The 23,318-nt window shown below is 41.3% G+C and overlaps 1 protein-coding gene across 1 annotated transcript in view; it reads left to right on the top strand.

Annotated features, from left to right (window-relative positions):
- The window catches only part of LOC134353723 (uncharacterized), a 45,989-nt gene extending 22,775 nt beyond the window's left edge, over positions 1-23,214 (top strand). The window contains exons 11-14 of the mRNA XM_063062015.1: positions 1,383-1,765; positions 12,177-12,276; positions 15,089-15,245; positions 21,120-23,214. Of these exons, the coding sequence (XP_062918085.1) occupies positions 1,383-1,765; positions 12,177-12,276; positions 15,089-15,245; positions 21,120-21,259 (780 nt within the window). The 3' untranslated portion in view covers positions 21,260-23,214. The remainder of the gene's footprint in view (positions 1-1,382; positions 1,766-12,176; positions 12,277-15,088; positions 15,246-21,119) is intronic.
- Positions 23,215-23,318: the final 104 nt, after the last annotated feature.

Genomic DNA, 23,318 nt, shown 5'->3' with positions numbered 1-23,318 from the left:
CTGCCAGATGCGATGGGTATATCTTAGTCAGGGCTGCAGGTTCATAATAGACCTCAGAGTTAATTTTCTGCCCACTGTGTGGGACTGTAGTGATGAATTTCAGCCTTGTGCTTTCAGATGTGCATTGCATTGAGCTGGTCACTGCCTAGTAACCTGGTTTTTCTGGGCACATTCTAATCAATGATTCATCGACTCTTGGACTCTGGCTTTGTGGAAGCTTAACATTGTCATGTATGCCATCCCTCATCAGTGGCCTTTGTGGCTCCTCTTGCTAGGGAAGTAACAGTGGATTGTTTCCAACACCTGTCACTTCTACTTGTACACTGATACAATGTCTTGCTTACCTTTCTGAAGATACTGGAAGTTTGTTGCTTGTCCTCGTTTAGACTCTGCAGCCTGCAAAGGTTACCTATAATCTCCAATGAAAAGTTCATTTGGGCTTGCCATCTCACAGACTAAAACACCGGGAAAAGAAAACGTTCTGTGGCCTTGTTAATTTATTAGATTAGATTATGGGGACACTCAGTCCTCGTTTATTGTCGTTTAGAAATGCATGCATTAAAAAATGATACAATGTTCCTCCGGTATGATATCACAGAAACACAAGACAGACCAAGACTAAAACTGACAAAACCACATAATTATAACATATAGTTACAACAGTGCAAAGCAATACCGTAATTTGGTAAGAGCAGACCATGGGCATGGTAAAAAAAAAAGTCTCAAAGTCCCGATAGCCCCAACATCTCTCGCAGACGGTAGAAGGAAGAAACTCTCCCTGCCATGAGCTTCCAGCACTGCAAACTTGCCGATGCAGCACCCTGGAAGCACCCGACCACAATCCGACTCTGAGTCCGTCCGAAAACTTCAAGGCTCCGACCAGCCCTCTGACACCGAGCACCGAGCACCATCCTCTGCCGAGCGCTTCGGTCCCGGCCCCGGCCGCGGCCGCCAAGCAACAGGTAAAGCCGAGGATTCGGGGCCTTCTCCTCCAGAAATTTCGGATCATACAGTAGCAGCAGCAGCGAAGCAGGCATTTCAGAAGTTTCACCAGATGTTCCTCCCTGCTCTCACGTCTGTCTCCATCAAATCAGAATTGTGCACGGCACCCTACTTGACAGTTTACAGATATTCATCACCAGAGAGGCTGCGTGCGCTGTGTCACACCGCAACCTTCTCCTCCAGCCGTGTAATAATTTCCTGCCTTATTGCACAATGACAATGGAATACAGGGTAACTGGAAAAGCAGTAGACTGGGCTGCACTTCAATGTTCCTGCCAATACTGCAGAACCAGCAGAGGGCAAGAGATTTCCCCAGTGTGTCTGTAAAAATGAACATTTCCCTCTTATTTGGATTAATGTCACTTATTTCTTTCCTTCAGGAAGATGAAACTCATTATATCTTCACAAATAAAATTGTCAGCCGGAGCAGAAACAAAACATCAAAGCAGCTGCAGAGGGTGGCTATCCCACTGATGTGCAAACTCCTTCGATCCAGTAAAGGTAGTCAACAAGCCAATGTACTCGGTGATGCCATCCACAAGATCTTTGAAGTCTACAGCTTTGAAATCCAGTTCAGCAAAGAATTCAACTCAAGCTGGAGGGTAGCTGGACCAGATTCTCCATTTAATGCCACCAGTAAGGATTACTTATACATGAGCATCATTGCCAAAAGCAACGAGACTGCCGTCTCGCTCCACGTGGAGTCTTGCCAAATACTTAGAGAGTATAATTCTTCAACAGGAGTTACACTTTTACGACAGGGGTAAGGAAGATTTTATACTTTGAAGCTCCTCTTTTAAACCCTTCCTTTTAATTTGGAACTACAAAATATAATTTGTGTCCTTCCAAGTCACAGGCTATTAAAGGCTGACAGAAGAGAGCTGGGAGAGAGGCTTGGGATGTGTCATCCAGAGGTTTGGCAACCACTTACAGGCTGCTCCAATCCCAGAAATGCCACTAAAGTGAGCCCTTCAGACTTTCATGAATTGAAGGGCCACAAAAGTTTAGTGTGGTCACAGGGCCTTCGCAGGCAGTGAGTGTGGTAAACAGATTGAAATAATTATTATCCAGCCTATTGTACCTGAGGGAAATAGATCATTTTACTGTCTGATGGAACCATAGTGGTTCAAAGAGTAGGAAGATGCTGTTTAACCCATCGGGCCTAAGTTGGCTCTCCTTTATATTAAACCAAACACCAACGCTTTGTTTTACTCTCTTCCCTTAGAAATCTTTCTTCACAGAAAGTTTATCATACAGAGCGAATTATTAGCCAGTATATTTATTCTATTGGCAACTATCCCCGAAGAGGAAATTATCGACAATAAAAGTAAAGTCCTGAGAGGAAAAATATTTAAATGTTGAGGAATTGGAAATGGCATGACCACAGCCCTAGTAAAAACATTAATAGTTTGTTGCAAGATCTTTAGTCTCTCATGAAGAGTAAAGAGTACAATTTCTTCAGAACTCTCTTCACCAGCAGAAATATGCAGAGGCTGGGTTGATAAGCCACTCCATGACAGAACTCTAAAGTGTGGAGGCACTTAAGAAGGTGTGGGCAGGTGGTCTGTGTTCATCTTGATGCATCAGAGGCATGCAACCTAGTACACCAGCCTTACAACCAAAAATTAACCTTGAGGAATTCTGAGATCCTAGGCCATAAGGTAGCTTTAAAAAAAATCTGAAATAGAAACTCATATAATAATAATGCCATGTATGTGGATAAAATCTAGGTCATTATCTTTGTCAAAAGTCCTGGTAAAGCATTCTGAATGAAACTGCAATGATAAATCATGAGCATTAGCTGTTCAGCAATGTTGTTCTCCCCACTGCATACGTGCATACACATAAAACTCCTTAATAAAACCCCTTAGGTACATAGGAAGTGGAGAACCGAGGTGAAAAGTGAAAAGGAACTTGATTAGTGGAATGCAGGACTTGTTGCTCCCTATGGATTCCCTTATTTGTGTACAAGTTAAGCAGATTCAATTTTAAAATAAACTCCAGTGGAAGTTCGAAGGAATATGTTCAACGTGCTGAATGCTCGCTCTTAGATTGATAAATTCATGGAGTCAAACAGCATGAAAACAGGACATTGGCCTGACTTGTCCATGTCAACTGAAATGCTAATCTATGCTAATTTGATTGTCCTGCATTTGGCCCATTATACTTCTCCTGCCTATGTACCTGTCCAAATACTTTTTAAATGTCTTCAACCTATCCATCAACCTTCCTCTACCACCATATCTGGCAGTTTGTCCATATATGAGGGCGTGGATTGACACGTGGAATTATGACGTTGTAGCAATTAGTGAAACTTGGCTACAGGAGGGGCAGGACTGGCAGCTTAATATTCCAGGGTTCCGATGTTTCAGATGTGATCGAGGCAAAGGAATGAAAGATGGGGGAGTAGCATTGCTTGTTAGGGAAAATATTACAGCAGCGCTCAGGCAGGACAGATTAGAGGGCTTGTCTACTGAGTCCTTGTGGGTGGAGCTGAGAAACAGGAAAGGTATGGTCACATTAGTAGGATTGTATTACAGACCACCCAATAGTCAAAGAGAATTGGAAGCGCACATCTGCAGAGAGATAGCAGGCAACTGCAGGAAACATAAAGTTGTGGTGGTAGGGGATTTTAATTTTCCATATATTGATTGGGTCTCCAATACTGTTAGGGGTATAGATGGTTTAGAGTTTGTAAAATGTGTTCAGGAAAGTTTTCTAAGTCAATATATAGAGAGACCAACTAGAGGGGATGCAATATTGGATCTCCTGTTAGGAAACGAGTTAGGACAAGTGACAGAAGTCTGTGTAGGGGAGCACTTTGGTTCCAGTGATCATAACACCATTAGTTTCAACTTGATCATGGACAAGGTCTGGTCCTAGGGTTGAGGTTCTTAACTGGAAGAAGGCCAAATTTGAAGAAATGAGAAAGGATCTAAAAAGTGTGGATTGGGACAGGTTGTTCTCTGGCATGGATGTGATTGGTAGGTGGGAAGCCTTCAAAGCAGAAATTTTGAGAGTGCAGAATTTGTATGTTCCTGTCAGGAATAAAGGCAAGGTGAGTAGGAATAAGGAACCTTGGTTCTCAAGGGATATTGCAACTCTGATAAAGAAGAAGAGGGAGTTGTATGACGTGTATAGGAAGCAGGGAGTAAATAAGGTGCTTGAGGAGTATAAGAAGTGCAAGAAAATACTTAAGAAAGAAATCAGGAGGGCTAAAAGAAGACATGAGGTTGCCTTGGCAGTCAAAGTGAAGGATAATCCAAAGAGCTTTTACAGGTATATTAAGAGCAAAAGGATTGTAAGGGATAAAATTGGTCCTCTTGAAGATCAGAGTGGTCGGCTATGTGCGGAACCAAAGGAAATGGGGGAGATCTTAAATAGGTTTTTTGCGTCTGTGTTTACTAAGGAAACTTGCATGAAGTCTATGGAATTAAGGGAAACAAGTAGTGAGATCATGGAAACTGTACAGGTCGAAAAGGAGGAGGTCCTTGCTGTCTTGAGGAAAATTAAAGTGGATAAATCCCCGGGACCTGACAGGGTGTTCCCTCGGACCTTGAAGGAGACAGGTGTTGAATTTACAGGGGCCCTGGCAGAAATATTTAAAATGTCGCTGTCTACAGGTGAGGTGCCGGAGGATTGGAGAGTGGCTCATGTTGTTCCGTTGTTTAAAAAAGGATCGAAAAGTAATCCGGGAAATTATAGGCCAGTAAGTTTAACATCGGTAGTAGGTAAGTTATTGGAGGGAGTACTAAGAGACAGAATATACAAGCATTTGGATAGACTGGGACTTATTAGGGAGACTCAACATGGCTTTGTGCGTGGTAGGTCATGTTTGACCAATCTATTGGAGTTTTTCGAGGAGGTTACCAGGAAAGTGGATGAAGGGAAGGCAGTGGATATTGTCTACATGGACTTCAGTAAGGCCTTTGACAAGGTCCCGCATGGGAGGTTAGTTAGGAAAATTCAGTCACTAGGTATACATGGAGAGGTGGTAAATTGGATTAGGCATTGGCTCGATGGAAGAAGCCAGAGAGTGGTAGTAGAGAATTGCTTCTCTGAGTGGAGGCCTGTGACTAGTGGTGTGCCACAGGGATCAGTGCTGGGTCCATTGTTATTTGTCATCTATATCAATGATCTGGATGATAATGTGGTAAATTGGATCAGCAAGTTTGCTGATGATACAAAGATTGGGGGTGTAGTAGACAGTGAGGAAGGTTTTCAGAGCCTGCAGAGGGACTTGGACCAGCTGGAAAAATGGGCTGAAAAATGGCAGATGGAGTTTAATACTGACAAGTGTGAGGTATTGCACGTTGGAAGGACAAACCAACGTAGAACATACAGGGTTAATGGTAAGGCACTGAGGAGTGCAGTGGAACAGAGGGATCTGGGAATACAGATACAAAATTCCCTAAAAGTGGCGTCACAGGTAGATAGGGTCGTAAAGAGAGCTTTTGGTACATTGGCCTTTATTAATCAAAGTATTGAGTATAGGAGCTGGAACGTTATGATGCGGTTGTATAAGGCATTGGTGAGGCCGAATCTGGAGTATTGTGTTCAGTTTTGGTCACCAAATTACAGGAAGGATATAAATAAGATTGAAAGAGTGCAGAGAAGGTTTACAAGGATGTTGCCGGGACTTGAGAAACTCAGTTACAGAGAAAGTTTGAATAGGTTGGGACTTTATTCCCTGGAGCGTAGAAGAATGAGGGGAGATTTGATAGAGGTATATAAAATTATGATAGAGTGAATGCAAGCAGGCTTTTTCCACTGAGGCAAGGGGAGAAATAAACTAGAGGACATGGGTTTAGGGTGAGGGGGGAAAAGTTTAAAGGGAACATTAGGGGGGGCTTCTTCACACAGAGAGTGGTGGGAGTATGGAATGAGCTGCCAGACGAGGTGGTAAATGCGGGTTCCTTTTCAACATTTAAGAATAAATTGGACAGATACATGGATGGGAGGTGTATGGAGGGATATGGTCCGTGTGCAGGTCAGTGGGACTAGGCAGAAAATGGTTCGGCACAGCCAAGAAGGGCCAAAAGGCCTGTTTCTGTGCTGTAGTTTCTATGGTTTCTATATCCACCACACTCTGTGGAATAACTTTCCCTTCAGAATAATACCCTCCGTTCAAGGCCACATTCTAATGAATCTCTTCTGCACGCAAAATCCTAAGTGCGGCAATGACCAGCATCTTGCACAGCTGCAGCATAATCTCCAATTCAAGCTCAATATCTTCATCACCACCCTATCCACCTGTGTCACCATTTTCATGGAGCTAAGAGCTTGCATTCCGAGTGCACTTCCTACATCAATACTTCCAAGATCCCTGGCATATAGGAGTAGGATGAGGAATAAGAAGGGGATGATTTGAGAGATGAATGTGTGGCTGAGGAATTGGTGCAAGGGGCAGGGTTTCAGAATTCTGGATCATTGAGATCTCTTCTGGAGAAGGTATGACCTGTACAAAGAGGACAATTACACCTGAATTTGAGGGTGACCAATATCCTAGTGGGAAGACTTGTTAGAACTGTTGGGGATAGTTTAAATTAATCTGGCAGAGGGATGGAAACTGGAGTAATGGGGCTGAGCATTGGGCAGTTGGTATACAAGTAGATGCACTGTGTAGTGAGACTGTGAAGGACAGGCAGATGATAAGGCAAAATTGCAGTCAGTGAGATGAGCTGAAGTGTAAAATGGGGGGAGGGGGTGCAAAATCAAGAAGAGTTAATACAGGACTTGTGGTATTGTAAGATAAAATTAGGCCATTTGGCCCATCGAGTCTTTTCCACCATTCCATCATGGCTGATTTATTGTCCCTCGCAACCACCATTCTCCTGCCTTCTCCCTGTAATATTTGATGCTCTTGATTATTATCAACCTCAGCCTTAAAGATGCTTAATGACTTGGCCTGTACAACCATCTGTGGCAATGAATTCCACAAATTCACTACCCGCTGGCTAAAGGAATTTTTCATCATTTCTGTTCTAAATGGATGTCCCTCAATTCTGAGGCTGTGCCCTCTGGTTCTAGACTTCCCCACTACAGGAAACACCCTTTCCCCGTCCACTTTATCCAGACCTTTCAATATTCAATAGGTTGCAATGACATCACCCCCCACGCCCATTCACCTAAACTCCAGCAAGTACAGGCCCAAAGCCATTAAATGCTCTTCATATGTTAAATCCTTCCATCCTGGGATTATTCTCATGAACCTCCTCTGGACCTTCTCCAGTGCCAGCGCATCTTTTCTTAGAGAAGGGGCCCAAAACTGCTCACAATACTCCAAGTGCAGTCTGAACAATGCCTTATAAAGCCTTGGTATTACAACATTGTTTTTGTATTCTAGTCCTCTTGAAATGAATGCTAGCATTGCATTTGTCTTCCTTACCACCTTACCTCCTTATCTGCAGGTTAGCATTTAGGGAATCCTGCACAAGGTCTTCCAAATCTTTGATTTTTGAATTTTCTCCCCATTTACAAAATAGTCCACACCTTTATTCTTTCTACCAAACAGCATGATCATACACTTCCCTACACTATATTGCATCTGCCACGTCTTTGCACATTCTCCCAATCTGTCTAAATCCTCTGCAGGAATCCTCCTTCCTCAACACTACCTGCCCCTCCACCTACCTTTGTATTGTCCACTAACCTGGCCACCAAGCCATCAATTCCTTCATCCAAATCATTGAAATATAATGTAAAAAGATGCAGTGCCAACACCAACACTCTGGCACACCACTAGTCACCAGCAGCCAACCAGAAAAGTCCCCCTTTATTCCTACTCTTGGCTCCGGTCAGTCAGCCAATCTTCAATGCATGCTAGTTTTTTTTTGTGTGCCATACTCTGCTAGAGCCTCGGTGACCACCTTTTTTCAAGTGGTTGTCTTGGAGGAAAGATTCTGTGAGTGGTCCCCCACGTCCTTCTCACACCCAACCTGGCATGGATGGAAAGTGTGCCCGGAAGCAGCCCGACTGGGTTCGAACTCGGGAACCTTCGCTCCGGAGTCCGGCGCTGATGTCACTGCGCCACCAGCTGGCTGCATGCTAGTACCTTTCCTGTAATATCATGGGCTCTTAGCTTGTTAAGCAGCCTCATGCACAGCACCTTGTCAAGGGTCTTCGGAAAATTCAAGAAAACAGCATGCACTGACACTCCTTTGTCTATCCTGCTGGTTATTTCCTCAAACAATTCCAACAGATATGTCGGGCACAATTTCCCCTTTAGAAAATCATGCTGGCCTTGGCCTATTTTATCATGTGCCTCCAAGTACCGCAACATCTCATCCTTAATAATGTATTTGAATTCACGCAGTATACGGATTCAGGTAGATGATCTGGCAGTGCAGTTAGGGATTGGCAGGTACAACATTGTGGTGTCACTGAAACGTGGCTGAAAGAAGATCATAGCTGAGAGCTCAATGTCCAAGGGCACATTGGTGGAAGGGGTGGAGTGGATCTGTTGGTGAAAATTGAAATAAAATCTTTAGAAAGAGGTGCTATAGGGTCGGAAGATGTAGAATCCTTGTGGGTAGAGTTAAGAACTGCTGCAGTAAAAAGACCCTGATGAGAGTTATATACAGGTCTCTGAATAATAAGCAGGATATGGGATACAAATTACAATGGGAGATAGAAAAGGCATGCAATAAGGACAGGTGATGGGTGGTAGAATGGGAAAATCGGTTTGGAGCTGGATGATGAGAATGAATAAGCACATGGATGTAAGGAAGATTGAGGGATATAGACATGGTGTAGGTAGAAGGGATTAGTGTTAGGGTGTTTTGATTTGCTTTTTAACTGTTTTTTGTCATAACATTGTGGGCTGAATGGCTTGTTCCTATGCTGTACTGCTCTATGTTCTCACTTGTAGAATGCCTTCGAGATGACTTTTTAGAGCAGCTTGTGGTTGAGCCCACTAGGCAAAAGGCAATTCAGGACTGGCCGTTGGGTAATGAATCAGATTTGATTAGGGAGTTTAAGGTAAAGGAGACAGGGATCATAATGTAATAGAATTCAACCTGCAGTTTGAGAGGGAGAAGATAAAAGTCAGATGTATTGGTATTACAGTGGAGTAAAGGGAATTACAAAGGCATGAGAGAAGAGTTGGCAAAAGTTTATTGGAAGAAGACACTAGCAGGGATGAAGGCAGGTCAGCAATGGCTGGTGTTTCTGGGGGCAATTTAGAAGGGGCAGGATAGATACATCCCAAAGATGAAGTAGAATTCAAAAGGGAGGATGAGGCAACCATGACTAACAAGGGAATACAAAGAGAGTAAAAGGAAAAGGGTGGGCATATACAAGAGCAAAAATTAATGGGAGATTAGAAGATTGGGATGTGTTTTTAAAATAACATCAAAAGAGAACTAAAAAAAAAGAGAAAAGATGAAATATGCAGGTAAGCTAGCCAATAATATAAAAGAGGTTACAAAAAGATTTTTTCTTTCCTGGATATATAAAGAGTACAAGAGAGACAAGAGTGGATATTGGATTGATGGAAAATGATGGTGAAGAAGTATTTTGTATCAATCTTCACTGTGAAAGACATTAGCAGAATGCCAGATATTAGAGAGTGTCAGGAGGCAGAAGTGTATGTAGTTGCTATTATTAAAGAGAAGGTGCTTAGGAAGTTTAAAGTCTGAAGGTAGATAAGTCAGCCGGACCACATGGACTGCACCCTCGGGTTCCGAACGAGGTAGCTGAAGAGGTTGTGGAGGCATTAGTAATGACCTTTCAAGAATCACTTGATTCTGGAATGGTTCTGGAAGACTGGAACATTGCAAATGTCACTCCACTCTTTAAGAAGGGAGGGATGCAGAAGAAAGGAAATTATAAGCCATTTAGCCTGACTTCAGTTGTTGGCAAGATGTTAGAGCCCATTATTATGGATGAGGTTTTGAGGTATTTGGAGGCACCTGATAAAATAGGCCAAAGTCAGCATGGTTTTCTAAAGGGGAAATCTTGCCCGACAGGTCTGTTGGAATTCTTTGAGGAAATAACAGGTAGAATAAACAAATTCCTGATGAAAAGTCTCTGCATGAAACATCAACTGCATACTCTTTTCCTTAGATGCTGCCTGACCTACCGAGTTCCTCCAGCATTTTGTGTGTGCTGCAAAGATAGACAAAGGAGTCAGTGGATACTGTTTACTTGGATTTTCAGAAGACCTTTGACCTTTGCTATACATGAGGCTGCTTAACAAGAGCCCATTGTATTACGGGAAAGATACTATCATGGATAGAAGATTGGCTGCCTGGCAGGAAGCAAACAGTGGGAATAAATGGAGTTTTTTCTGATTGGCTGCCAATGACTCGTGGTGTTCTGCAGGTGTTGGTGTTGGGACCATTTCTTTTCACACTATATGCAAATAATTAGATGACTGAAATGACAGCTTTGTGGCCAAATTTGCAGACAATACGAAGATAGGTGGAGGTGCAGATAATATTGAGGAAGGAGTGAGTCTGCACAAGGACTTAGACAGATTAGAATAATGGGCAAAGTGGCAGATGGAATATAGTGCAGGGAAGTGAATGGTCATGCACGTTGCCAGAAGGAATAAAGGCATAGACTATTTACTAAACAGAGAAAATTGAAATATCAGAGGAGCAAAAGGACATGGAAGTCCTTGGGCAGGACTCCCTAAAGATTCACTTGCAGATTGAGTTGGTGATAAGGAAGGCAAATGGAATGTTAGCATTCATTTCAAAAGGTCTAGAAAATAAGAGCAAGAATGTAATGTTGAGGCTTTGTGAGGTCAGACCACACTTGGAGTATTGAGAGTTGTTTTAGGCCCCTTATATCAGAAAAGACGTGCTGGCATTGGAGAGGGTTCAGAGGAGGTTCACGAGAATGACTCCAGGAATGAAATTGTTAGCATATGAGAATATATATTTGATGGCTATGGGCTTGTACTTAGTGGAGTTTAGAAGAATTAAGGGGATCTCATTGAAACTTATTGAATATTGCAGTGCTTAGCTACAATGGATGCTTCTTACAGTGGGTGTGTCTAGAACCAGAGGACACAGCCTCAGAATAGATGGACCCCCATTTAGAGCAGAGATGAGGAAGAATTTCTTTAGCTGGAAGGTGGTGAATCTGCAGAATTAATTACCACAAACAGCTGTGGAGGCCGTCATTGAATATATTTAAAGCAGAGGTTGATAGGTTCTTGTTTAGCAAGTGCATCAAAAGTTATGAGAAGAAGGCAGGAGAGTGGTATTGAGAGAGATAATAAATCAGCCATGATGGAATGTCAGAGCAGACTCAATGGGCTAAATGGCCTAATTCTGCTCCTATGTCTTTTGGTCTTATTTACTATATATGCCTAGCCAGTATTAGGTGAGTTACCTCACATCTAAAGGCGTTACCTAACATGCAACCGGATTAAATTCCATCTGCCACCACTCCACCCAACCTTCCAGCTGATCGATGTTTCCCATATCCTTGGGCAACAAGCCTCACAATCTATAAGTCAATCAGCAAACTTACTTATCAAGTGGTTTCATCCAGGTTATTTACATATATGACAAGGTCCATATGGAAGTTTCAGTAAGGCAAGGGTTAAGATGATATGTTGTCAGAGACAGTGTGCTGAATACAGTCCTTGAGAACCCAGCTCCTCTTTGCACAGCCTCTTTGTTCAAGCTCAGGACCCAAGGGCACCAGGCATACCAAGACGAAGTTATACATAAAGGTTTGTTGGGCACACACTAGTGAGCGGAGTGTTAATTTACTAAAATTGAGGTTTTTTTTTAGTAATGTGTAGATTTTATTAACATCTGAAAAAATGTATTGTGAATTGGTATTTACAGTATAGATGCAAAAAAAATGAAATTGGAAAATGCACACAGTTTCAATGAGATCAATTATCTGTATAATAATTGACAATTCTGAGTCTCAGAACAGTTTGGTGACAAGGCATGAACTGTCCTTGTGCACAAGTAAATAAGTGTGATCAAGAAACAAATCAAGTTGTCAAGAGTGCACTTAATCAATGACAATCATATAACTAATTCCTACTTTTATTATATTCTAATGTGAATTTGGGCTGAGTTCAAGGTTGTTTGTGATTGAGCCAGGGTAAAAGCTGCTATAACTTAGTCAAGTCAATGCATTGCTAACAGGTAGAGTCTGGAATCGAACAGTACTCAGTCTCTTTCTGATTTTGTTTGCAACAGCTGCTTAAATAACAGCACAGCAAAGGAACATCAAACTGAAAACAAAAAAGAGAAAGTATACTCCATCAAACTGTCCGCTTTACCGTGGCACAGCGGCCAGGTACAGTACTCACTGGAAGTCATCTTTACCTTGACTTTGTGTATTGTAACATGTTTGAAAAGAATTTAGAAATTAGGATCAAAGATTTATTGGCTCAGTAAATGAATATATTACCTAGCCTCATGTTAAAGTATGGAGTTAAAGAACAATACACACATTTAATTCCCAGTTAGTCTATTTCTGTTGGAATGATCCATTAACAGAATGCCATAAACTTATAAACAGAGCATCATTTCATATTTATTACAGTTATGCTCCAGACTGTTTTTGTTCAATCGTTTGACTCTTGTTCCTTTAACTCACTGATTCCCTGATGTGCTCTTTCTAACTCTACTACTACTGTACATGTGAATGTCTCCAAAGGTCAATCAACTGTATTAACTCTTATCACATAGCAGAAAATGCTACAAGCACTCAGTAGGTCAGGTAGCACCTACGGAAAGGGAAACAGAGCTGAAGATTCAGGTCCCAGACCTTCATCCGATGAAGGGTCTGGGATCTAAAAAGCTAATTCCGTTTCTCTTTTCACATTTGCTTCCTGGTCTGCTGAATATTTCTTGCATTTTCTATCTTTATTGTACACCTATACAATCTCAAACACAACAGTTTTCTTACCTCTCTGCATCTACCTTTAAAACCGCAATATTTTTCAATCCAATTTCTTTCAAATTGTCAAAAAAAAAGTTATGTTGTGTTTCTAGCTACTGCTTGAACAAGTGTTGGAACTTCTTCCTTATTCGTTCATGGATGAGCACCATCCATGTTTGTTATCCATCCTTCACTGCAAGTTGGAGGCAGTTAAGAGTTAAATAGTCAGTCTTGGCCAGACCACATTAGCTTGGCAGATATTCTGAAATGCGTTAGTGCGCCAGATGGATTTTTATGGCACTCGAATAGTTTCATATTTGTAGATTCATTTAATATGTAATTTAATGCTATTTAAATACATGAATTTAGGTAATAGAGCACAAGAACTGGCCCTTCCGCCCACTGAGTATAATGCCTTTATCAAGCACACTTTTACATTTTAATCCCCCCCCCCCCATATACACGAATTCTATCCATCACACTCACCCCCATCGATTCTATCTACATGTTACAATTTACGGTGCTATGGAAGATCAGTCAGAGTGTGTTTGATAGTTTAGTAGCTTTATCGATATTACTGGAATCAAGGGATATGGAATTAGAGCAGGGAAGTGATGCTGAAGTAAAAGATTAGCCACAATCTTTTTGAATGGTGGAGCAAGTCCAGGGAGCTGACGGGTGTACTCCAGCATCTAGTTCATATGTTCTCACATGTTCTGGTTTGATTTCAGAATTACGCCATCTACATTACTGTGCTTTAGTATTAGTGTCAGAGAGTGACACCAGTATATTTTCCTCTTCCAAATCCCAGGTCGTACTCAAAATTGTGAACTCCCGAGAAAGCATATTATTACTGTAAATGACAACATTAAAATGAATTGTGATGCAAGAACCAGGGTTGTTTATAACTCAGCTTAGACCAGTCTGGTGGCATATTTAAACCATTTATTTAATAGTCAAATTTATGCATGTTTGTTCCTCAAAGATCAAAATAATCTGACTTTGTTGGTTAAAACTAATCTCTATGCTCTGCTTTCAGCCAATTCATATGAAAAAGGCATAGCTTGAACATAAGCAAGTTAATTTGTTTTGCATTTTTGTTGTGTCACAATTCTCAATGGCATTGTTAGATGAGTTGTAGAATTCCAACAAACTTGTTGGAAGTGATAACTTGACCATGGCAACTAATTTAGCCGAGAATCAAAGAGGAAGACTTAGACTAGCTGAAGGGAAAAACAGCACATACAAGTACAAAACTTGTTAATTCTCTTCAGGTAAATGTTCTGTGTTGCTGGGCCTCCAACGTTAAACCCTGCTTCTCCACATCTCTCCCACAATACCACCAACCCTCCTTGCCTGTAAATAGGAGTCAACTCTTGAAGATTGCCAAGGACCTTCTAGGAATTAGATAATTTTTTTTTTGTTCACAGGGTACAGGTTCCTTAAGGTTATCATAGTGGAGGCAGATAGTGGGGATAAGTTCCCACTACCTATTACATGCTTCTAATGGCATGACTCTCAAATAGTCTCTGACAACCTAAGTCCAGCTCCTGGCCTTCACATATGTCTTAGCTAGTAAGCCTAGCAGAACCATTCCTACTGACAGGAGAAGTGGCAAAGGTGGGATACCAGTGGCTTAAAACCAGTTGCTTCGGGCAGTTGTTGTGCAGCTGCGGTTGGCAGTTCATCTAGGGAAAGGAAAACTATGATCTCAAACCTTGTTGCTATACTCACTCATGGGGTTTACTCCTGAAGCCTTCCCCAAGGAAAAATCCAGAGCTGCAGTCCTTAAGGCAGTCTAACATTGAGCACAACACTGACTGGCCACTCCTGTGATGCTGTTGGTGCCAAACTTCATCAGTCTCTGTTGTGTGTAGAGGGGGGGACCCTGCTGCATGAGTATTTAGTGTTCATTCCTAATTGTCAGCTGGACTAAGGAAGTAATTAGAAGTTGACCAGTTTGGTGGATCTGGAGGTGTATATACTGTAGATGACAGATTTCCTTTCCTAAGAACATTACTGATGGAGAATCATAAAACAAAGGTTACAGAAGATATGTACATAAAATGTTTTTCTCCTCTTGCTTTTGAGAGAGGGAGGAACATCAGATAATATTGCCAGAGAAACAAAACTAGACTCGGGGATCAAATATGTGATCGCTTGCTCTTAGGGTCTCTCTCATCAAAAGCTAATACAATGCCAATCAGTATGTTTTCTCCTTCAGGTGTTTGTTACTTGCAGCGTCCAGTTATGTGCCCATACGTCCAGCTCCAGCTCATGCACACTGGGATGTCGCTCCAGCAGTGGTTCGCAAGCCTATCAGTCAAACATGCAACGAGTCAGCGCTGGACCAGTTCACATTACAAAGGAGAGTGACTTTGGTGAGAATTAAAATGTTGATTTCTTTTCCCAAGCGTTATTGATCCCTTGTGAGAATATGGTTCAGAGACTGACCTTGCTGAAATGGACACTATTCTCCTCCAAGCCTCAATGGTGGCTATCCTGTCGAAGGTGGCTATTCTGCTCCATATACCCAATCCTGGTTTCACTATAGATTACCAATAGCAATGAGAAACAGGTTTTCTTTCCCTTGATCCAGACTCTGTTTATAACAAACTTTTCACTGGGATCAGACCTGGAGCCCACCACTCCTTATGACTCATTGGTGAGAGTCACTCAGTCATTGTGAAAGAATCAACAGATTAAAAAAAAACACTGCCGATGCTGGAAATTAGGCAAAGGCCAAAAGTACTGGAAACAATTAACAGGTCTGTCAGCTTCAGCTGAGAGGGAAAAAAACAGTTAATACTTCAACCAATTATTAAAAGAATTTGCTATCGAACCTACAAAGTTCTCCTTTCTTTATTTCAGATTTCCATCATCGACAGTGCTTTTCTTTTACTTAACCAAAATAATTCAGATACTGTAGAGAAAATGTAAAGAATTAACTACAAATTATTTGTCACATCAATGATATGCTGTTGAGCATTCCAATATAATGCAAAAGGTTCTTAGAAGCCATCAATACAAATCAATTCCTTGTATGTGAATGGAATCCTATTATCATGATAGGAATCTTGTGTTTTCCGTGCAATCTCCTAGTCTCCAGCCAGACAGGCAGCATATGCTGGTGTTCTGTTAGTTTTCTAACAATAGCAGTTAGAGAACAACAGATATGAAGAAGTAGCTGGATTTAACTCACACCTGCTATTGGCTCCACGCCATGCAAAACAGGAAATATGACATCTCTTACACAAGACTACTGCAATGCACTTGCCTGTTCCTGCAGCAGGGCCACAAAAGCCCAGTGAAATTGGCTCATTTACATTTAATGGCATTCAGATTTGAGCCTGAATCGAGCAATTTTCCCTACATTTGTTCATCTCCCTAAACATGGTATTTGAATGATGAAGGCCCATCACAGCAAGGTACGGTCTTGTACTTGATTCAAGGTCCAAACGCAGTAGAAATGGCTACAGAGCTGATGTAGCGTATTGAGTTAATCTAGAAGTTAGTCAACTTCAAATTTTCCAGGTCAGTATTACCAGGAAGTATACTTGCCCATGAGTCACAGGGCAGGGCTTGCTTAAACATTCGTAACATTATATTCATACATCATGCCTATAAAAAGTATTCACCTGCATTGGAAGTTTCCATGTTTTATCATTTTACAACATTGAATCACAGTGGATTTAATTTGGCATTTTTTGACACTGATCAACAGAAAGAGACACTTTCGTGTCAAAGTGAAAACTTTACCAACTAACCACATCACCATATAACAATTACAGCACCGAAACAGGCCATCTCGGCCCTTCTAGTCTGTGCCAAACTCTTACTCTCACCTAGTCCCACCGACCTGCACTCAGTCCATAACCCTCCATTCCTTTCCTGTCCATATAGCTGTCCAATTTAACTTTAAACGACAACATCGAACCTGCCTCAACCACTTCTGCTGGAAGCTCGTTCCACACAGCTACCACTCTCTGAGTAAAGAACTTCCCTCTCATGTTACCCCTAAACTTTTGCCCTTTAACTCTCAACTTATGTCTTCTTGTTTGAATCTCTCCCACTCTCAATGGAAAAAGCCTGTCCACGTCAACTCTATCTACCCCCCTCATAATTTTAAATACCTCTATCAAGTCCCCCCTCAACCTTCTATGCTCAATTAAAATATCAATTTAATCTCAATTAAAATATAAAACACAAAATAATTGATTCTATAAGTATTCACCCCCTTTCTATGACACACCAAATCATCACTGGTGCAGTCAATTGGTTTTAGAAGTCACATAATTAGTTAAATGGAGATCACCATGTGTAGTCATGGTGTTTCAATTGATTATAGTAAAAATACATCTGTATCTGGAAGGTCCAACTGCTGTTGATCCAGTATCCCGGCAAAAACTACACCATGAAGACAAAATAACACTCCAAGTAACTCCGCAAAAAGATTATTGAAAAGCACAAGCCGGGAGTTGGATATAAAAACATTTCTAAGTCGCTGAATATCCCTTGGTGTACAGTTAAGTCAGTCATCAAGAAATGGAAAGAATATGGCACAACTGTAAATCTGCTAGAGCAGGCTGTCTTCAAAAACTGAGTGACAATGCAAGAAGGGGACTTGTGAGGGAGGCAGCCAAGAGACCCATGATAACTCTGGAGGAGTTACAGGCTTCAATGGCTGAGATGGGAGAGACTGCACATACAACAACTGTTGCCCGTGTGCTTCACCAGTTGCAGCTTTATGGGAGATTAGCAAAAAGAAAGCCACTATTGAAAAAAAAACTCACATGAAATCTCAGCTAGTTTGCTAGAAGGCATGTGAGAGACTCTGAAGTCAGCTGGAAAAAGGTTCTGTGGTCTGATGAAAGCAAAATTGAGCTTTTTGGCCATCAGATTAAACCGCACATCATCTCTAACGTGAAGCGTGGTGGCTGCATCATGTTGTGGGGATGCTTCAGTACAGCAGGCTCTGCAAAGTTTGTGAAGGCAGAGGGTAAAACGAATGCAACAAAATACAGGGAAATCCTGGAGGAAAACCTGATGCAGTCTGCAAGAGAACTGTGACTTGGGAGATTTGTTTTCCAGCAAGACAATAATCCCAAGCATGAAGTCCAAGCTACACAGCATTGGCTTAAAAACCTGAAAGTTAATGCCCTGGAGTGCCCAAGTCAGAGTGCAGACCTCAATCAAATTGAGAATTTGTGGCTGGACTTGAAAATGGCTGTTTGCTCACAATCTCCATGCAATCTGACAGAGCTTGAGCAGTTTTGTAAAGAAGAATGGGTAAAAATTGTAGTGTCCAGATGTGGAAAGCTGAAACAGACCTATCCATACAGACTCAAGGCTGTAATTGCTGCTAATGGTGCATCTGCTAAATACTGATTTGAAAGGGGTGAATACTTTTGCAATCAATTATTTTATGTTTTATATTTGTAATTAATTTAGATCACTTTGTAGAGATCCATTATCACTTTGAACCAGAAGTCTTTTCCTGTAGATCAGCGTCAAAAAAGTCAAATTAAATCCACTGTGATTCAATGATGTAAAACAGTAATACATGGAAACTTCCAAGGGGGTGAATATTTTTAAAGGCACTGTATTTATTCTGTAGGGAATGATTCAATACATCATCCTTTCTCCCTAGGTGTACATAGGAAAATGGTAGATGGCTGGTATCAGCCTCTGGAAGACACACCACACAGGTGGCACACTCAGCAAAAGCGGCCTTTGTTTATTCACCTCAGTTAATTGACAAATGTCACCAGTCTATGAATGCTCAGTTAAAGATGCCTGATCAGTTAGGTGAATTCTGCTAGTAATAGCGAATGCTGCAAAAAGGAATTCACAGGGAAACCCCAAAGATGCACGTTATAATTAAAATGACTAAGGCCTAATTTTAATAGATGCCTAACAAGTGCCAATCTATTTTGCAGAATTTACATTAACTTAGCCCTCATCCATTACACCTGAATAGGATTTGTGGGTGACTAATTTGTGATATGGAGATAACTTGCGACCCAGTTTGCAGACATTTAGTTTCTATAACAAATTTTTAAAATAAATGACTTCAGTCAAGTCCAAAACTGGATAAGGAAAAGATAATGAAAAATTTAGAGTCTGCCAGGCCCTTACCTTCCTGCCATTCTCTGCATTTGATGGATCCTCTTTTGCAATTTCTGCTAACTCCATCACCCGACACACATTGCCCTCCCCTTTCAACATTTCAAAGAGATCTCTCCCTTTGTGGTTCTCTGGTCTAGTCTACTTTTCCATCCCTGTCACCCACTTCCTGTCATAAGGCACATTCCCACACAACCACAGAGGTTCTTTCACCTTTTCTATTTCCATGATCCAGCAGGACAGAGTTTTTCCAGGTAGATTCATGGCAGATGCAATTTAATGTGGATAAATGTGAGGTTATCCACTTTGGTGGCAAGAACAGGAAACAGATTATTATTTGAATGGTGGCCAATTAGGAAAAGGGGAGGTGCAACGAGACCTGGGTGTCATTATACACCAGTCATTGAAAGTGGGCATGCAGGTACAGCAGGCAGTGAAAAAGGCGAATGGTATGCTGGCATTCATAGCAAGAGGATTCGAGTACAGGAGCAAGGAGGTACTACTGCAGTTGTACGAGGCCTTGGTGAGACCACACCTGGAGTATTGTGTGCAGTTTTGGTCCCCTAATCTGAGGAAAGACATTCTTGCCATAGAGGGAGTACAAAGAAGGTTCACCAAATTGATTTCTGGGATGGCAGGACTTTCATATGATGAAAGACTGGATCGACTAGGCTTATACTCTCTGGAATTTAAAAGATGGAGGGGGGAATCTTACTGAAACGTATAAAATTCTAAAGGGATTGGACAGGCTAGATGTAGGAAGATTGTTCCCGATGTTGGGAAAGTCCAGAACGAGGGGGTCACAGTTTGAGGATAAAGGGGAAGCCTTTTAGGACTGAGATGAGGAAAAACTTCTTCACACAGAGAGTGGTGAATCTATGGAATTCTCTGCCACAGGAAACAGTTGAGGCCAGTTCATTGGCTATATTTAAGAGGGAGTTAGATATGGCCCTTGTGGCTAAAGGGATCAAGGGGTATGGAGGGAAGGCAGGTACAGTGTTCTGAGTTGGATGATAAGCCATGATCATATTGAATGGTGATGCAGGCTTGAAGGGCCGAATGGCCTACTCCTGCACCTATTTTCTATGTATGGTAACAATTCATTTGCACTTCTTCCAATATAGTGTACAGTATTTTGTAGTCATGTTGTGACCGCTACACAGAAGAACTAAACACAGATTGCGTGTTTGCAGAGCCTATCCACTCAGTTCACAGGTGTGAGCATGACCTTCCAGTTGCCTGCTACTTTAAATCAACAACCCACTCCCAGTTTTCCCCATTCCTCTGACTTCCTAAAGGAAGCTTGGGAAACTGGGTCTTGCCTTCCTTCTGGGCACATTTGCAGCCTGTAGAACTCTATATTGAATTCTCCAATTTTAGACAACTCACTCTTTGTCTAGTTGCATCAGCACTGTCTTTTTTTTTGCTTGCCATACCTTATTTTCAAAACACCACATGATATAGAGCAGCAGAGTTAAGCCATTTGACCCATGGAGTCTGCTCCAGCATTCAAGCATGGTTGATTTATTTTGCTGTCATCCCCATTTTCCCACCTTCACCCCGTAACCCTCAACCAAACAAAATTTCTTTTCCTTCTTTTGTATAATGTGGTTTAACCTGCATTTTGCAATAGACCGTTCTACAACATTAGCAACTGACAAACATAGGGACTTAACTGCCCTATTATTTCACCCTGTCAGGGAAATTCTCTTCATTCCATCCTCTGCCTTCCTTCACCTTCTTTTCGCTACCAAGGCTAAGTGTTTTCTCCCTCAATTAGAACGAAGAGTTTCAGACCTGAAATGTTAACTGTTTCTTCTCACAAATGCTGTCTGACCAGAGTTTTCCAGCGTTTTCTGTTTTGTGTCCTGTGCTTTCTCTAACCTTTCTATTACATATTTTAAAATATCAAGGCAATAGATAGAATTTCAGTTTTTAAGAAGTGGCTTACATTGTTTAAATATTATTTCAGTCTCGATCCTGAAACCACCAGTCAGTAAATCTGAAAGTTATTGCCATTCCCCCTCAAAAGTTAATGTCTCTGATGTAAAAACAGAATGCTGCAATACCAACATGTTGTTGTTGTGTAACATTTTAGGATTTAAATACTCTTTCCTTTTTCATCCAAGGTGCTAACTACGCTGTCATTACAGTTGGACTCGCATTAGGAGGCACTGTGATCTATATTGTTTTGATCCTGTTGAAGAGATCTTTTGTGGGACTATACTACAAAGGCAATACTAGATCCACTCGATCCAGACAATTCTGATAAACTAGTCAACAGGCCGAGCACTGTGCTTTTCCGGACATCTAATGTGGTTCGGCCCTTTGGATTTTCCTCCTACAGCTCCCTCTGCTGTTAGTTAGATGCCTCACACCCTACACTTGCAGATTTCAGAATTGTGTGCGGCTCTCTCTCTATGGGTTGGAACAGATCGAGTAATTGTTTTCTGGATTTGAATTCCAGTTCACTCAGCCATTTTTGCAAGACTCATGCTATATTATTCACATTGATTAAAACTATTTTATAAGTACCTGTATGGAATACTGAGTTGAGCCACTGCTCTTAAAATCCTGCCTCTAACTTTATAAGAATTAGAGTTAATTCAGCTTTTTGTTATGTGTCCATATGGAATGAGAATTTCTAGCCTCTCCATGCTTGCCTTCTTTTCATTTCTCTCCAATCTCTTGCTTTTTTACTCCCATAAACACCATACTGTCTTCCACACTGTTCAAGTACCAACCCACACTCTATATTAAAATTGCCATCACTCCTTAAAAGTAACTACTGATCCCATCAGTCCTCGCATTTCCATCTCTAATCTCTTTCCATTCCAAAGTTCTTGAACATATTTCAGCCTCTCAAATTCATTTTCTTTACCTAAAATTTCTTATTAAGATCCCTTCAATCAGATTTCCTCTCATGCTGCAGGATGAAAAGGATCTGATCGAAGTTACAAATGACAATCTCTCATCAATGTTCTCTACCATGGTTGACCAAACGACACAGCTTCTCTGTTGACTCATCAGGTGGAACTTCAGTTGTTTGCTTCCTACCAATCCAAAGGTGGTCACAAAATTCCCAGCTTTGGCACCGCGCTGTTACCTGTTGTAACCCCCCGTGAGTCTATACTTGCTGCCACTAAACATTATTTGAAAACAGCAGTATTCATACATTGGTAACATCCAGTTCTGCCTCTGTCTTGATCTCTCCACCAAGTCTAAATTGTCAGATACCTCGTCAAACTTCTAGTACTGGATGGGCAAACATCTTCTCTCCATCTCTCTTCTTGACAAATGTCCAAAACTGAATCAGGCAGCTTAAACATTGGAGCCATAATAAAGCTTTGGACCACAATTCTGTACTGGGACAAAACCTGCTTATTTTCACTTCCCTAATATTGCCCAACTCAACTGCTTCAGCTCCCCGATACAAGCCTTTTTTTTCCACTCCTAAGCTTCCAAACCTGAGTTATCTTTTTCTAATGTCGAGGACCTGAAAGCAGGTAAACTTCTCTATCATGTCCTAACATGTAGAAAACATATGTTCATCATCTCTTAGTTACACTGACTCACACTTTGGTTTTAAAATTCTTGTCTTTGCTTTCAATCCTTCCACAGATTCCTCTGAACATCTCTGTACATGATTATACAATCAGAAGAGGTGACAAAGGGTTTGAGAGAAATTGTAGAAAATGTGGTGGACCAAATTCCATTCTGTATGACACCCCTGCAAGCAGTCTTGGGGCATTTTGCTAGGAGTTATACACGTGGAAGTTGTTTTGTATGGTTGATTACCTGGACCTCCTAGTTGCTTAAATGTCAAATATAACTTCAACAATAATCATAAACATTTGTTGACATAAATTATTGCAAATCGGCATCTAATATTCCACCAACCAGGACTATACCTCCAAATCATCAACTCCCCCATAATACCAACTTTAATAGAGGATCCTTAACTTCCACTTGACATGACCACACTGGGCAAAGTCGATTCAATGGCCTGCACCCCAACTTTCTAAGAGTGCAAACACCTATTAGGATCAGTTCCTTATAGTTGCCAAATAAAAAGCAAATACACCCCTCATTTCAAACTAATTAAGCATCAGCAACAGTTTGCACCTAGTCATGGACGATCTTTCCAGTTTAAATGCTGACATGCTTATCTTGTGAGAGAAGTACTGTACATCAACAGAAAGCTTTCTCCCCTTTGAATTAGCACTGGACACACTAAATGCCCAGCCCAATTAGGGTTAGAAAATTTAGCAGACCAAGAATGAAAGCTGGGGTATTTCCAACACAATGGAAAGCGGGAGTACAATTTC

The sequence above is a fragment of the Mobula hypostoma genome, chromosome 11 (genome assembly GCF_963921235.1).
Source record: "Mobula hypostoma chromosome 11, sMobHyp1.1, whole genome shotgun sequence".
Taxonomy (NCBI): domain Eukaryota; kingdom Metazoa; phylum Chordata; class Chondrichthyes; order Myliobatiformes; family Myliobatidae; genus Mobula; species Mobula hypostoma.
The sequence above is the reverse complement of the archived record's forward strand: the minus strand, read 5'-3'. Positions and strand labels throughout refer to the sequence as shown.